Source organism: Suncus etruscus, chromosome 7 (assembly GCF_024139225.1).
Source record: "Suncus etruscus isolate mSunEtr1 chromosome 7, mSunEtr1.pri.cur, whole genome shotgun sequence".
In the NCBI taxonomy this organism is placed as follows: Eukaryota; Metazoa; Chordata; class Mammalia; order Eulipotyphla; family Soricidae; genus Suncus; species Suncus etruscus.
In genome coordinates, this window is record NC_064854.1 from 16,374,741 (window position 1) to 16,389,966 (window position 15,226).

The 15,226-nt window shown below is 48.2% G+C and overlaps 1 protein-coding gene across 3 annotated transcripts in view; it reads right to left on the reverse strand.

Annotated features, from left to right (window-relative positions):
* Positions 1–15,226, reverse strand: part of LOC126013285 (aldo-keto reductase family 1 member C15-like) — a 509,781-nt gene that overhangs the window by 357,462 nt on the left and 137,093 nt on the right. For 2 of the 3 annotated variants that reach the window (XM_049776312.1, XM_049776313.1), the window contains exon 9: positions 5,240–5,528. The exons of the other annotated variant lie outside the window; for it this stretch is intronic. In XM_049776312.1, the coding sequence (XP_049632269.1) occupies positions 5,486–5,528 (43 nt within the window). In that variant the 3' untranslated portion in view covers positions 5,240–5,485. Of the gene's footprint in view, positions 1–5,239; positions 5,529–15,226 lie in introns of those variants that run through there. 3 annotated transcript variants of the gene reach the window in all.

A 15,226-nucleotide genomic window follows, 5' to 3' on the forward strand; every position in this document is an offset into this window, starting at 1 on the left:
CAAAAATCAAAGAAATTGGTAAACATTCAATAAAACAACTAAGAACTTTTTTAAAACTAACAAATTACGGGAATTTCCTTGGAATTGTGCAAAGAAATATTAAACCCCCATGGGCCAGCGGCCTTTTTGTCCGGCCTAGGGTCAGGGGGGCCCGGACTTGGGTCACCCGACCTCCCTCTCCCCCATTTCTCCGGATCTCCAGGTGGGTTTCTGAGAGGAGCTGATGGGGCACCCTGGGTTTTCCCCACTCCCAGCCGGGCCGGGACACTGGCCTAGGGTGGGGCTCCAGTCCCTGAGCTTTGGGCTTGGGAGGGCTTCTCTCCCTTCCCGGAGCAGGATTTTCAGCCGGCCCGGACGGGCAGCTGGCAGGCCCCCCATGGGCCAGCGGCCTTTTTGTCCGGCCTAGGGTCAGGGGGGCCCGGACTTGGGTCACCCGACCTCCCTCTCCCCCATTCCTCCGGATCTCCAGGTGGGTTTCTGGGAGGAGCTGACGGGGCACCCTGGGTTTTCCCCACTCCCAGGCCGGGCCGGGACACTGGCCTAGGGTGGGGCTTAGGGGGGTAGAGTTCGATCTGGTGGGTGACAGATAGCTGCTCAGCTATACTCAGTCTGTCACTGGTAATTTCATACCAGTCTACATTTTGCAAACCGCGCGGGGGCTAGCGCCCCCCCCGCGAATATTTGCTCCTTCCAACCATCACTACCCCAGATTTACCCTTCTTAACTTCAGTAACACATAGTTCTAATCTCTGACCTAAGACATACAGTATATCTAACAAATCAGATAACTATTTAGAAGGACACAAATTGAACACATATATCTTTTGAATTTTTAATGGGTATTTTCTTTAACTGATGTAACTCTCTATATATTCTTCTACCATGATGTTTCTATTCACTTTTCATCTTGTCTATTCTTTGTAAGCTGTACAGTAAGGATTGTTGGTGGAACTGTCCCTCAGTTTGATGCCTATGATTGAACTATGTCATGGAAATTGCTGGTCTTCTTCCTATTGCCTCCAGATGCACCAATAACACCCCATGGCATTGATCCTTGTTTGCATAGACACATTAAAATGGGAAAACACCATACATACAGATAAGTTCTTATCTAATAAATCTCAGTACAATGTACCTTACACCCTGAACATTGATATAATGATCTGGCACAGGCATCAGAAGAATGGGCATCCTCCATTCACGCCGGAACCAGGCAAGCTATCTACGAAACATCCAAGGTCTTTTACAGCAACAGCTGGAAGCAGTCTTCTACCAGGAAAGACACTATCAAGGGTCTGTCATCGACCCCCTAAAAAGAGACTTCCGTTTACACTGAGAAGACTTGACAACATCAATGACCTGCTCTATAGGACATGGTTCTCTCTAGTGCCCCTTAAGTGTGAGGTGAAATGAGAGGAAGCTATGCACCATCCTGACTGCAATATGGGATATGCAGACTCCAGGATCTTTAATACAGAAGCATGATACCAACAACAGAGACTATGTGAGGAATGGAGGTGTATCGCCACTACCGACGATGACTCGAATTGGACAAACTAATTCGCCTGGAGCCTAGAGTCAGTCCTGTGCCAGGAAACTTCAGGGTTGGGGTCTCCTTGTATTTAGACCATAATTTGTCTTTCCATGTCCCTTATGTTTTGATGGGCCTATGCAAACAAATGCCACATTAATACCATTTTTTACTATGTTCCCTTGACTCTAATTCTTAAGAAAAACAAGCCACTAAAACTTTCGAGGTTAACTTAAACTAGTTTGTATGTACATGGAACTAGAGAAATGTACTTTGCCCTCAATGTGTAAGGAGCTACATAAGTATAATGTCTTTAGATTATATTGTGTGCTGCTAAGAAATAGTATGTACTACAACTGGGGATTTGAGGGACAAGGAATTGTATTGTACATGGGTTCAGTTTTGTTTTTATTAATGCTCTTTGGCTGAAAGTTCAAGGCTGGGATATCGATGGGACTACCGAGAATTCTGTTTATGGGTGATTGGGCTTCCACTGTAACTTTAACCTGTCCTCTTCTTTACATCTTTGTTGTCATAATTAAAATAAAAAAAGAAATTAAAAAAAAAGAAATATTAAACTAGTAAAGTTGGATACACATTTTTCTTCTTGCAGTGGGGTATAGAGATAAAAAAAAACAGTAGCTATAAAATCTAATACAAGTAGAACAAGCCTTTTAACCATGAATATAATGACAAATGATAATAGGGTCAATATATTAACCTAGAAGAAAGTTTCAGGAGGTTCTAAAAGCAGCTTCTCCTCTGTTGGCCTTTCTGGGCTTGAATCCTTCATATTCTCCATCTATTCCTTATGTATTAAGCTGCTTAGGATATCTGCTATGGAAAGCCCTTCAGTTCCTGAGCCAGAATCTGGGTGGGGGGACGAGCTCATCTTCTTGCTGTTGAACCCCTCAAATGGAACTTTCTTGTTGACTTCTGCCTCAGCAGTAACCTTGCTAAACTGCTGCAGGTTGGGGACCATGGTCCTCAGACAAAGATCCTTTGGTAGAAGAAAGGTCATGGACTTTGGCCTCTGGGATGCTGTTCAGAGTATTCAGCTCTGTCCTCTTTACTATATGCTTCTGTCCCTCCTGATGGGCCTCTGTAGCATTTAAAACAGGGGCGGGCCCGGAAAGATAGCACAGAGGCATTTGCCTTGCAAGCAGCCGATCCAGGACCAAAGGTGGTTGGTTCAAATCCTGGTGTCCCATATGGTCCCCCGTGCTTGCCAGGAGCTATTTCTGAGCAGATAGCCAGGAGTAACCCCTGAGCACTGCCGGGTGTGATCCAAAAAAAACTAAAAAAATAAAAATAAAAATAAAACAGGGGCCATGTACACCAATGTTCAGGGGCCATCACTGCACACACAGTCCAGTTCAAGAAGGCCATGATGATGGTTAGCCACTAAAGGGTCAAGGTAGAAACCATCTTTGGGGTCTTTTCATGTTTCTGGGGCTCAGGTTCCTGTTTGGGCCTGGATCGGTAGGTTTAGAATTATGGTGCCTGGGGTGATCTTACAACTCATCAATTTTTATTTTATACCCTAACACTTTTAGGTTGACCTCCTGGTCCATCCAGGGAACCCAAGCAGCCTCCGGTCTGCAGTTCTGTCTGTTCACTGAGAAAACTAACAAGGGGCTTAAGAAGTACAGTGGGAAGGTGTCCATCTTGCAAATATCTGGCCCAGTCTTGATCCTGGATACTACAATAGGGTTCCCCTAGCTCTGCATGAATGATTCCTGAAGCACAAAGACAGAAGTAATCTCTGAGCACCATGTAGTGTGATCTCCACAAAAAAACATTCAAGAGCTTGAGAAATGAAAGAAGATACTTTTCTTACAAATAAGCAATCCCAGTCCTATGACCTGACAACTGTCAAGGTAACTGAATGGAGAAATAATCTCTGAGATAGACAAAAACAGCCCCCTTCCCTCAAAAAAAATAAGAATAAAACCAAAGCCTAAGTTTTTGTTTCTGATTCGGTTCAATTATCCAACTACACACTCTGAATCTGAGCAAATTAATGTGGCCTTCACCTTGGTCAATGCCCACTGGGGTGACATTGTTTTGTTCCTATAAACAGCTCCTCTTGAAGGTCACTTCATTATTCTGCTTTTAATAAAGTAGCTGATAAGCATAAGAGGACTGGTTGGGAAATGCTGAATTAAGTGTGGAGAGGAAAACACAGGTGTGTCAGTCATCAGAAAAGAAAAGGCTATCAAGATGGTCCTGGAAACAAAATTCTCTTGGAGAATAATTTCTGAGCAATAGTAAAGGGTTAAACATTCATTGCTTTTGAACCATGCCTCTTGGTGCTCAGAGCTTACTCTGATGCTTGGGGTCACTCTTGAAGTGCTTGCAGGTTGCCAGGGATTTAAGCCAAGACAGTCATATGCAAACACTCTACCCAACTGTACAATCATTCTGGTCACCAGATTGAAATTAAACAGGCAGAAAAAGGGCAAAGGTTTGGATTCCTAGAGGTTGGTGTAGCCCTCCTGCCCTTACAGATTTGAACATAGTTGGAAGCAACTTGCAGGAACATGCAGTGTGTGGATAAGTGCACATAGTGTGGGATTCATTGGGGAGCAGCTAAAGGTCCTATGGCAGGTTTGGCATGCTTAAGATGCACCACCCATGGAAAGGTTGTCAGGATTAGTGACTTGTCAAAATTAAGATTAGGGAGTTGGTGATAGAGAAAAATGTATAGGTCTTTTCCACATGGGCTGAAGCACCTGGTCAAAATCTACTAAGTGTGGATGTCCCCTCCCCCTTGCCCCATGTCAAATCATATGGCTATGGACCCCACTTGCTCAGTGGGCAAAGCTAGTTATGGTTTTCTGAAGCCAGGAGAGAAATTTGGAAGGCTTCCTTTAAAAAACTTCAACCACTTTGGCCTTTTTTCCTTTGCCCAGACCTGAGTGGTGGCTCCCAGCCACAGAGATAGGCCTATCACAAGGACATTGAAGTGGTATATGGAAGTCACACAAGTGATCTCCAACAAAGCCACTGAGAGAGAAGACAAGCTCAGGACAGACACTGCTAGTCCCAGAGCCTGGCAGGACTGACTTTCTGAAAATTCCAGTTTCTATTTGTCGCTTTCATTTTTCTGCTTCCCAGGAGCATTTGCCAATGCTTAAGTCTAATATCAGTAACATTTCATGGGTCAGTTTCATTATATTTTTAATAAAAAATCATTAGAAAAGCTTAAAACATAAAATAAAGTTATATTAAATTAAAATACACAAAAGGTGAGCCAAAGACAGAACTTCATTCTGAAGGAATGTGGAACTATGAAAAAAGTATTTCTGAGACAATCACAGTAGAGAAGAGCAAAATCAAGATAAGTGCTGGATAACAAAGTAGAAGAACACTTTGTTAAGAGGAAATGTTCAGAGTTAACCACATGGGGTGAGAGCAATAGCAGGTAGTAAGGCATTTATCTTGAAAGAGTCCAATTTAAGACAGACCCCTGTTTGATTCCTGGCGTCCCATATGGTACTCTTGCCAGGAGTGATTTCTGAGTGCAAACCAGGAGTAACCTGGGTGTGGCCCAAAAAACAAAAAAAAAAAATCTAGAGTTAATCAGATGAAATGATGTCCTTGGTACAAACACAATTGAGCGATTGGAGAAATATGCCAGGAGAGAAAAAATAGATCTTTCAAACACATGTGGGTCATTAATGACAAATAAAAATAAGCTAGTAAGCTAACAAATCACATGCAATTCTGACAACAGAACATTCTCATTTCCAAATGGTATGAAACATGCATGTTGATATTTGTGATGGAATAATCAGAACATACACACCCAATCTTATTTTTTATTATTTGACTCAAATAAACATACAAGCTAGAAGAAGATGGGATGAACCCACCAGTGATGCCTCCATCAACAATATAGGTGGCGAGTTGGTCTCTCCACATGAGACAAGAGGAGGGAATATGGAGCACTCAGTACTCATCAGCAAATGGATAGTTGGGGTGTCCAATACCACTGCAGAGAAGGAATACTAGGTTAGTCTGGGGGCTGCCTTCTCAGATCAAAGGCACAGTTCTCAGAGTGTATGAGCTAGGCTAGGACCCTCTTGATTCCAAATACCAGAGTTGGAACCTGGGTAAATAATAAGTCCCCCCACATCCTCTCAATCCATCAGTCCAGGGGACACAGTCCCAAGGGTATGTGCTACAGGTGTCTTGCGTCTCAGCATCTCTAGTGGGGGGAAAAATCCTTCACGAGAGAAAAATGGGCACATGAGTGGCCAAATATAAAACATGAAATAATGAAACCACCAAAATAAATTGTATGGGGACCCGCATCTTCAATAGACGTGAGACAATTTTACTCTTCCATGTTGGCTATATATATATATATATATATATATATATATATATATATATATATATATATATATACACCCTCAACCCAGTCTTAGGAATTTCTGTGCTAAAAAAGGCAGGGAGTCTTAAAAGAAGGGACACAATGACAGCAGACTCTAAAATATACATACCAAAAACTATCCAATACAGGTGAAAAGAATCCCTAGCTAAAAGGGAAGTAATAACATAAGGAGAAAGGAATGTGCATTTTAGCTGACTGTTTTGCTTTAGAAATACAAATTTATCTGGCCAAGGAGAGAAACTAGCAGACTTTTGGTGCTGAAAAGTTCTCTGGGTCATTGAGTGAGGCCTGTAATTTTGGCCTGTATTTTTGCAAGAAAGAGAATATGCCAGATAGTAAGAAAGAAATTGTAATGTCACTATCATGTCATGAATTTCAGAAATATTGCCAGTAATCCACATAGCAGGTATAATTAACGTCCACCAATGGGCCTGCTGGCTAAAATATTTCTTGGGGGAATATCAACTCACTGTTCTAGAAAAATTATAATAGATACATCAGGAGGTGTGCTTCCCCTAAGATGAAAGTGTCTATGCTGCATGGTATGGCAGGTATGGGCTGTGACCGAGACTCCAGATTCTGAGACTTATAAAACCATGGCCAGAGCAGAAGCTGGATTCCCTGCTTGGGACATCAGGCGGGGAAAAGACACGAATCTAAGCCTGCGCAGAGGGGCCCAACTGTGAGTGTGAACTGTAAATATCTGTCTACTGTCCTCTTGTGTGAAACTCTTGGGATTGGAGCAAAAGAGGCTCCAGAAATCTGCTCTCCCTATCCCGGAGGCCATTTCCAGAGCAGAATTCAGAACATAAAAACCAGCCGGCAGACTGCTGCAGAAGCTGGATTCCCTGCTTGGGACATCAGGCGGGGAAAAGACACGAATCTAAGCCTGCGCAGAGGGGCCCAACTGTGAGTGTGAACTGTAAATATCTGTCTACTGTCCTCTTGTGTGAAACTCTTGGGAGTGGAGCAAAAGAGGCTCCAGAAATCTGCTCTCCCTATCCCGGAGGCCATTTCCAGGGTGGGATTCAGAACATAAAAACCAGCCGGCAGACTGCTGCAGAAGCTGGATTCCCTGCTTGGGACATCAGGCGGGGAAAAGACACGAATCTAAGCCTGCGCAGAGGGGGCCCAACTGTGAGTGTGAACTGTAAATATCTGTCTACTGTCCTCTTGTGTGAAACTCTTGGGAGTGGAGCAAAAGAGGCTCCAGAAATCTGCTCTCCCTATCCCGGAGGCCATTTCCAGGGCGGGATTCAGAACATAAAAACCAGCCGGCAGACTGCTGCAGAAGCTGGATTCCCTGCTTGGGACATCAGGCGGGGAAAAGACACGAATCTAAGCCTGCGCAGAGGGGCCCAACTGTGAGTGTGAACTGTAAATATCTGTCTACTGTCCTCTTGTGTGAAACTCTTGGGAGTGGAGCAAAAGAGGCTCCAGAAATCTGCTCTCCCTATCCCAGAGGCCATTTCCAGGGTGGGATTCAGAACATAAAAACCAGCCGGCAGACTGCTGCAGAAGCTGGATTCCCTGCTTGGGACATCAGGCGGGGAAAAGACACGAATCTAAGCCTGCGCAGAGGGGCCCAACTGTGAGTGTGAACTGTAAATATCTGTCTACTGTCCTCTTGTGTGAAACTCTTGGGAGTGGAGCAAAGAGGCTCCAGAAATCTGCTCTCCCTATCCCGGAGGCCATTTCCAGGGTGGGATTCAGAACATAAAAACCAGCCGGCAGACTGCTGCAGAAGCTGGATTCCCTGCTTGGGACATCAGGCGGGGAAAAGACACGAATCTAAGCCTGCGCAGAGGGGCCCAACTGTGAGTGTGAACTGTAAATATCTGTCTACTGTCCTCTTGTGTGAAACTCTTGGGAGTGGAGCAAAAGAGGCTCCAGAAATCTGCTCTCCCTATCCCGGAGGCCATTTCCAGGGCGGGATTCAGAACATAAAAACCAGCCGGCAGACTGCTGCAGAAGCTGGATTCCCCTGCTTGGGACATCAGGCGGGGAAAAGACACGAATCTAAGCCTGCGCAGAGGGGCCCCAACTGTGAGTGTGAACTGTAAATATCTGTCTACTGTCCTCTTGTGTGAAACTCTTGGGAGTGGAGCAAAAGAGGCTCCAGAAATCTGCTCTCCCTATCCCAGAGGCCATTTCCAGGGTGGGATTCAGAACATAAAAACCAGCCGGCAGACTGCTGCAGAAGCTGGATTCCCTGCTTGGGACATCAGGCGGGGAAAAGACACGAATCTAAGCCTGCGCAGAGGGGCCCAACTGTGAGTGTGAACTGTAAATATCTGTCTACTGTCCTCTTGTGTGAAACTCTTGGGAGTGGAGCAAAAGAGGCTCCAGAAATCTGCTCTCCCTATCCCGGAGGCCATTTCCAGGGTGGGATTCAGAACATAAAAACCAGCCGGCAGACTGCTGCAGAAGCTGGATTCCCTGCTTGGGACATCAGGCGGGGAAAAGACACGAATCTAAGCCTGCGCAGAGGGGCCCAACTGTGAGTGTGAACTGTAAATATCTGTCTACTGTCCTCTTGTGTGAAACTCTTGGGAGTGGAGCAAAAGAGGCTCCAGAAATCTGCTCTCCCTATCCCGGAGGCCATTTCCAGGGTGGGATTCAGAACATAAAAACCAGCCGGCAGACTGCTGCAGAAGCTGGATTCCCTGCTTGGGACATCAGGCGGGGAAAAGACACGAATCTAAGCCTGCGCAGAGGGGCCCCAACTGTGAGTGTGAACTGTAAATATCTGTCTACTGTCCTCTTGTGTGAAACTCTTGGGAGTGGAGCAAAAGAGGCTCCAGAAATCTGCTCTCCCTATCCCGGAGGCCATTTCCAGGGTGGGATTCAGAACATAAAAACCAGCCGGCAGACTGCTGCAGAAGCTGGATTCCCTGCTTGGGACATCAGGCGGGGAAAAGACACGAATCTAAGCCTGCGCAGAGGGGCCCAACTGTGAGTGTGAACTGTAAATATCTGTCTACTGTCCTCTTGTGTGAAACTCTTGGGAGTGGAGCAAAAGAGGCTCCAGAAATCTGCTCTCCCTATCCCGGAGGCCATTTCCAGGGTGGGATTCAGAACATAAAAACCAGCCGGCAGACTGCTGCAGAAGCTGGATTCCCTGCTTGGGACATCAGGCGGGGAAAAGACACGAATCTAAGCCTGCGCAGAGGGGCCCAACTGTGAGTGTGAACTGTAAATATCTGTCTACTGTCCTCTTGTGTGAAACTCTTGGGAGTGGAGCAAAAGAGGCTCCAGAAATCTGCTCTCCCCTATCCCGGAGGCCATTTCCAGGGTGGGATTCAGAACATAAAAACCGGCCGGCAGACTGCTGCAGAAGCTGGATTCCCTGCTTGGGACATCAGGCGGGGGAAAAGACACGAATCTAAGCCTGCGCAGAGGGGCCCAACTGTGAGTGTGAACTGTAAATATCTGTCTACTGTCCTCTTGTGTGAAACTCTTGGGAGTGGAGCAAAAGAGGCTCCAGAAATCTGCTCTCCCTATCCCGGAGGCCATTTCCAGGGTGGGATTCAGAACATAAAAACCAGCCGGCAGACTGCTGCAGAAGCTGGATTCCCTGCTTGGGACATCAGGCGGGGAAAAGACACGAATCTAAGCCTGCGCAGAGGGGCCCAACTGTGAGTGTGAACTGTAAATATCTGTCTACTGTCCTCTTGTGTGAAACTCTTGGGAGTGGAGCAAAAGAGGCTCCAGAAATCTGCTCTCCCTATCCCGGAGGCCATTTCCAGGGTGGGATTCAGAACATAAAAACCAGCCGGCAGACTGCTGCAGAAGCTGGATTCCCTGGTTGGGACATCAGGCGGGGGAAAAGACACGAATCTAAGCCTGCGCAGAGGGGCCCAACTGTGAGTGTGAACTGTAAATATCTGTCTACTGTCCTCTTGTGTGAAACTCTTGGGAGTGGAGCAAAAGAGGCTCCAGAAATCTGCTCTCCCTATCCCGGAGGCCATTTCCAGGGTGGGATTCAGAACATAAAAACCAGCCGGCAGACTGCTGCAGAAGCTGGATTCCCTGCTTGGGACATCAGGCGGGGAAAAGACACGAATCTAAGCCTGCGCAGAGGGGCCCAACTGTGAGTGTGAACTGTAAATATCTGTCTACTGTCCTCTTGTGTGAAACTCTTGGGAGTGGAGCAAAAGAGGCTCCAGAAATCTGCTCTCCCTATCCCGGAGGCCATTTCCAGGGTGGGATTCAGAACATAAAAACCAGCCGGCAGACTGCTGCAGAAGCTAGATTCCCTGCTTGGGACATCAGGCGGGGAAAAGACACGAATCTAAGCCTGCGCAGAGGGGCCCAACTGTGAGTGTGAACTGTAAATATCTGTCTACTGTCCTCTTGTGTGAAACTCTTGGGAGTGGAGCAAAAGAGGCTCCAGAAATCTGCTCTCCCTATCCCAGAGGCCATTTCCAGGGTGGGATTCAGAACATAAAAACCAGCCGGCAGACTGCTGCAGAAGCTGGATTCCCTGCTTGGGACATCAGGCGGGGAAAAGACACGAATCTAAGCCTGCGCAGAGGGGCCCAACTGTGAGTGTGAACTGTAAATATCTGTCTACTGTCCTCTTGTGTGAAACTCTTGGGAGTGGAGCAAAAGAGGCTCCAGAAATCTGCTCTCCCTATCCCGGAGGCCATTTCCAGGGTGGGATTCAGAACATAAAAACCAGCCGGCAGACTGCTGCAGAAGCTGGATTCCCTGCTTGGGACATCAGGCGGGGAAAAGACACGAATCTAAGCCTGCGCAGAGGGGCCCAACTGTGAGTGTGAACTGTAAATATCTGTCTACTGTCCTCTTGTGTGAAACTCTTGGGAGTGGAGCAAAAGAGGCTCCAGAAATCTGCTCTCCCTATCCCGGAGGCCATTTCCAGGGTGGGATTCAGAACATAAAAACCAGCCGGCAGACTGCTGCAGAAGCTGGATTCCCTGCTTGGGACATCAGGCGGGGAAAAGACACGAATCTAAGCCTGCGCAGAGGGGCCCAACTGTGAGTGTGAACTGTAAATATCTGTCTACTGTCCTCTTGTGTGAAACTCTTGGGAGTGGAGCAAAAGAGGCTCCAGAAATCTGCTCTCCCTATCCCGGAGGCCATTTCCAGGGTGGGATTCAGAACATAAAAAACCAGCCGGCAGACTGCTGCAGAAGCTGGATTCCCTGCTTGGGACATCAGGCGGGGAAAAGACACGAATCTAAGCCTGCGCAGAGGGGCCCAACTGTGAGTGTGAACTGTAAATATCTGTCTACTGTCCTCTTGTGTGAAACTCTTGGGAGTGGAGCAAAAGAGGCTCCAGAAATCTGCTCTCCCTATCCCGGAGGCCATTTCCAGGGTGGGATTCAGAACATAAAAACCAGCCGGCAGACTGCTGCAGAAGCTGGATTCCCTGCTTGGGACATCAGGCGGGGAAAAGACACGAATCTAAGCCTGCGCAGAGGGGCCCAACTGTGAGTGTGAACTGTAAATATCTGTCTACTGTCCTCTTGTGTGAAACTCTTGGGAGTGGAGCAAAAGAGGCTCCAGAAATCTGCTCTCCCTATCCCGGAGGCCATTTCCAGGGTGGGATTCAGAACATAAAAACCAGCCGGCAGACTGCTGCAGAAGCTGGATTCCCTGCTTGGGACATCAGGCGGGGAAAAGACACGAATCTAAGCCTGCGCAGAGGGGCCCAACTGTGAGTGTGAACTGTAAATATCTGTCTACTGTCCTCTTGTGTGAAACTCTTGGGAGTGGAGCAAAAGAGGCTCCAGAAATCTGCTCTCCCTATCCCGGAGGCCATTTCCAGGGTGGGATTCAGAACATAAAAACCAGCCGGCAGACTGCTGCAGAAGCTGGATTCCCTGCTTGGGACATCAGGCGGGGAAAAGACACGAATCTAAGCCTGCGCAGAGGGGCCCAACTGTGAGTGTGAACTGTAAATATCTGTCTACTGTCCTCTTGTGTGAAACTCTTGGGAGTGGAGCAAAAGAGGCTCCAGAAATCTGCTCTCCCTATCCCGGAGGCCATTTCCAGGGTGGGATTCAGAACATAAAAACCAGCCGGCAGACTGCTGCAGAAGCTGGATTCCCTGCTTGGGACATCAGGCGGGGAAAAGACACGAATCTAAGCCTGCGCAGAGGGGCCCAACTGTGAGTGTGAACTGTAAATATCTGTCTACTGTCCTCTTGTGTGAAACTCTTGGGAGTGGAGCAAAAGAGGCTCCAGAAATCTGCTCTCCCTATCCCGGAGGGCCATTTCCAGGGTGGGATTCAGAACATAAAAACCAGCCGGCAGACTGCTGCAGAAGCTGGATTCCCTGCTTGGGACATCAGGCGGGGAAAAGACACGAATCTAAGCCTGCGCAGCGGGGCCCAACTGTGAGTGTGAACTGTAAATATCTGTCTCCTGTCCTCTTGTGTGAAACTCTTGGGAGTGGAGCAAAAGAGGCTCCAGAAATCTGCTCTCCCTATCCCGGAGGCCATTTCCAGGGTGGGATTCAGAACATAAAAACCAGCCGGCAGACTGCTGCAGAAGCTGGATTCCCTGCTTGGGACATCAGGCGGGGAAAAGACACGAATCTAAGCCTGCGCAGAGGGGCCCAACTGTGAGTGTGAACTGTAAATATCTGTCTACTGTCCTCTTGTGTGAAACTCTTGGGAGTGGAGCAAAAGAGGCTCCAGAAATCTGCTCTCCCTATCCCGGAGGCCATTTCCAGGGTGGGATTCAGAACATAAAAACCAGCCGGCAGACTGCTGCAGAAGCTGGATTCCCTGCTTGGGACATCAGGCGGGGAAAAGACACGAATCTAAGCCTGCGCAGAGGGGCCCAACTGTGAGTGTGAACTGTAAATATCTGTCTACTGTCCTCTTGTGTGAAACTCTTGGGAGTGGAGCAAAAGAGGCTCCAGAAATCTGCTCTCCCTATCCCGGAGGCCATTTCCAGGGTGGGATTCAGAACATAAAAACCAGCCGGCAGACTGCTGCAGAAGCTGGATTCCCTGCTTGGGACATCAGGCGGGGAAAAGACACGAATCTAAGCCTGCGCAGAGGGGCCCAACTGTGAGTGTGAACTGTAAATATCTGTCTACTGTCCTCTTGTGTGAAACTCTTGGGAGTGGAGCAAAAGAGGCTCCAGAAATCTGCTCTCCCTATCCCGGAGGCCATTTCCAGGGCGGGATTCAGAACATAAAAACCGGCCGGCAGACTGCTGCAGAAGCTGGATTCCCTGCTTGGGACATCAGGCGGGGAAAAGACACGAATCTAAGCCTGCGCAGAGGGGGCCCAACTGTGAGTGTGAACTGTAAATATCTGTCTACTGTCCTCTTGTGTGAAACTCTTGGGAGTGGAGCAAAAGAGGCTCCAGAAATCTGCTCTCCCTATCCCGGAGGCCATTTCCAGGGTGGGATTCAGAACATAAAAACCAGCCGGCAGACTGCTGCAGAAGCTGGATTCCCTGCTTGGGACATCAGGCGGGGAAAAGACACGAATCTAAGCCTGCGCAGAGGGGCCCCAACTGTGAGTGTGAACTGTAAATATCTGTCTACTGTCCTCTTGTGTGAAACTCTTGGGAGTGGAGCAAAAGAGGCTCCAGAAATCTGCTCTCCCTATCCCGGAGGCCATTTCCAGGGTGGGATTCAGAACATAAAAACCAGCCGGCAGACTGCTGCAGAAGCTGGATTCCCTGCTTGGGACATCAGGCGGGGAAAAGACACGAATCTAAGCCTGCGCAGAGGGGCCCAACTGTGAGTGTGAACTGTAAATATCTGTCTACTGTCCTCTTGTGTGAAACTCTTGGGAGTGGAGCAAAAGAGGCTCAGAAATCTGCTCTCCCTATCCCGGAGGCCATTTCCAGGGTGGGATTCAGAACATAAAAACCAGCCGGCAGACTGCTGCAGAAGCTGGATTCCCTGCTTGGGACATCAGGCGGGGAAAAGACACGAATCTAAGCCTGCGCAGAGGGGCCCAACTGTGAGTGTGAACTGTAAATATCTGTCTACTGTCCTCTTGTGTGAAACTCTTGGGAGTGGAGCAAAAGAGGCTCCAGAAATCTGCTCTCCCTATCCGGAGGCCATTTCCAGGGTGGGATTCAGAACATAAAAACCAGCCGGCAGACTGCTGCAGAAGCTGGATTCCCTGCTTGGGACATCAGGCGGGGAAAAGACACGAATCTAAGCCTGCGCAGAGGGGCCCAACTGTGAGTGTGAACTGTAAATATCTGTCTACTGTCCTCTTGTGTGAAACTCTTGGGAGTGGAGCAAAAGAGGCTCCAGAAATCTGCTCTCCCTATCCCGGAGGCCATTTCCAGGGTGGGATTCAGAACATAAAAACCAGCCGGCAGACTGCTGCAGAAGCTGGATTCCCTGCTTGGGACATCAGGCGGGGAAAAGACACGAATCTAAGCCTGCGCAGAGGGGCCCAACTGTGAGTGTGAACTGTAAATATCTGTCTACTGTCCTCTTGTGTGAAACTCTTGGGAGTGGAGCAAAAGAGGCTCCAGAAATCTGCTCTCCCTATCCCGGAGGCCATTTCCAGGGTGGGATTCAGAACATAAAAACCAGCCGGCAGACTGCTGCAGAAGCTGGATTCCCTGCTTGGGACATCAGGCGGGGAAAAGACACGAATCTAAGCCTGCGCAGAGGGGCCCAACTGTGAGTGTGAACTGTAAATATCTGTCTACTGTCCTCTTGTGTGAAACTCTTGGGAGTGGAGCAAAAGAGGCTCCAGAAATCTGCTCTCCCTATCCCGGAGGCCATTTCCAGGGTGGGATTCAGAACATAAAAACCAGCCGGCAGACTGCTGCAGAAGCTGGATTCCCTGCTTGGGACATCAGGCGGGGAAAAGACACGAATCTAAGCCTGCGCAGAGGGGCCCAACTGTGAGTGTGAACTGTAAATATCTGTCTACTGTCCTCTTGTGTGAAACTCTTGGGAGTGGAGCAAAAGAGGCTCCAGAAATCTGCTCTCCCTATCCCGGAGGCCATTTCCAGGGTGGGATTCAGAACATAAAAACCAGCCGGCAGACTGCTGCAGAAGCTGGATTCCCTGCTTGGGACATCAGGCGGGGAAAAGACACGAATCTAAGCCTGCGCAGAGGGGCCCAACTGTGAGTGTGAACTGTAAATATCTGTCTACTGTCCTCTTGTGTGAAACTCTTGGGAGTGGAGCAAAAGAGGCTCCAGAAATCTGCTCTCCCTATCCCGGAGGCCATTTCCAGGGTGGGATTCAGAACATAAAAACCAGCCGGCAGACTGCTGCAGAAGCTGGATTCCCTGCTTGGGACATCAGGCGGGGAAAAGACACGAATCTA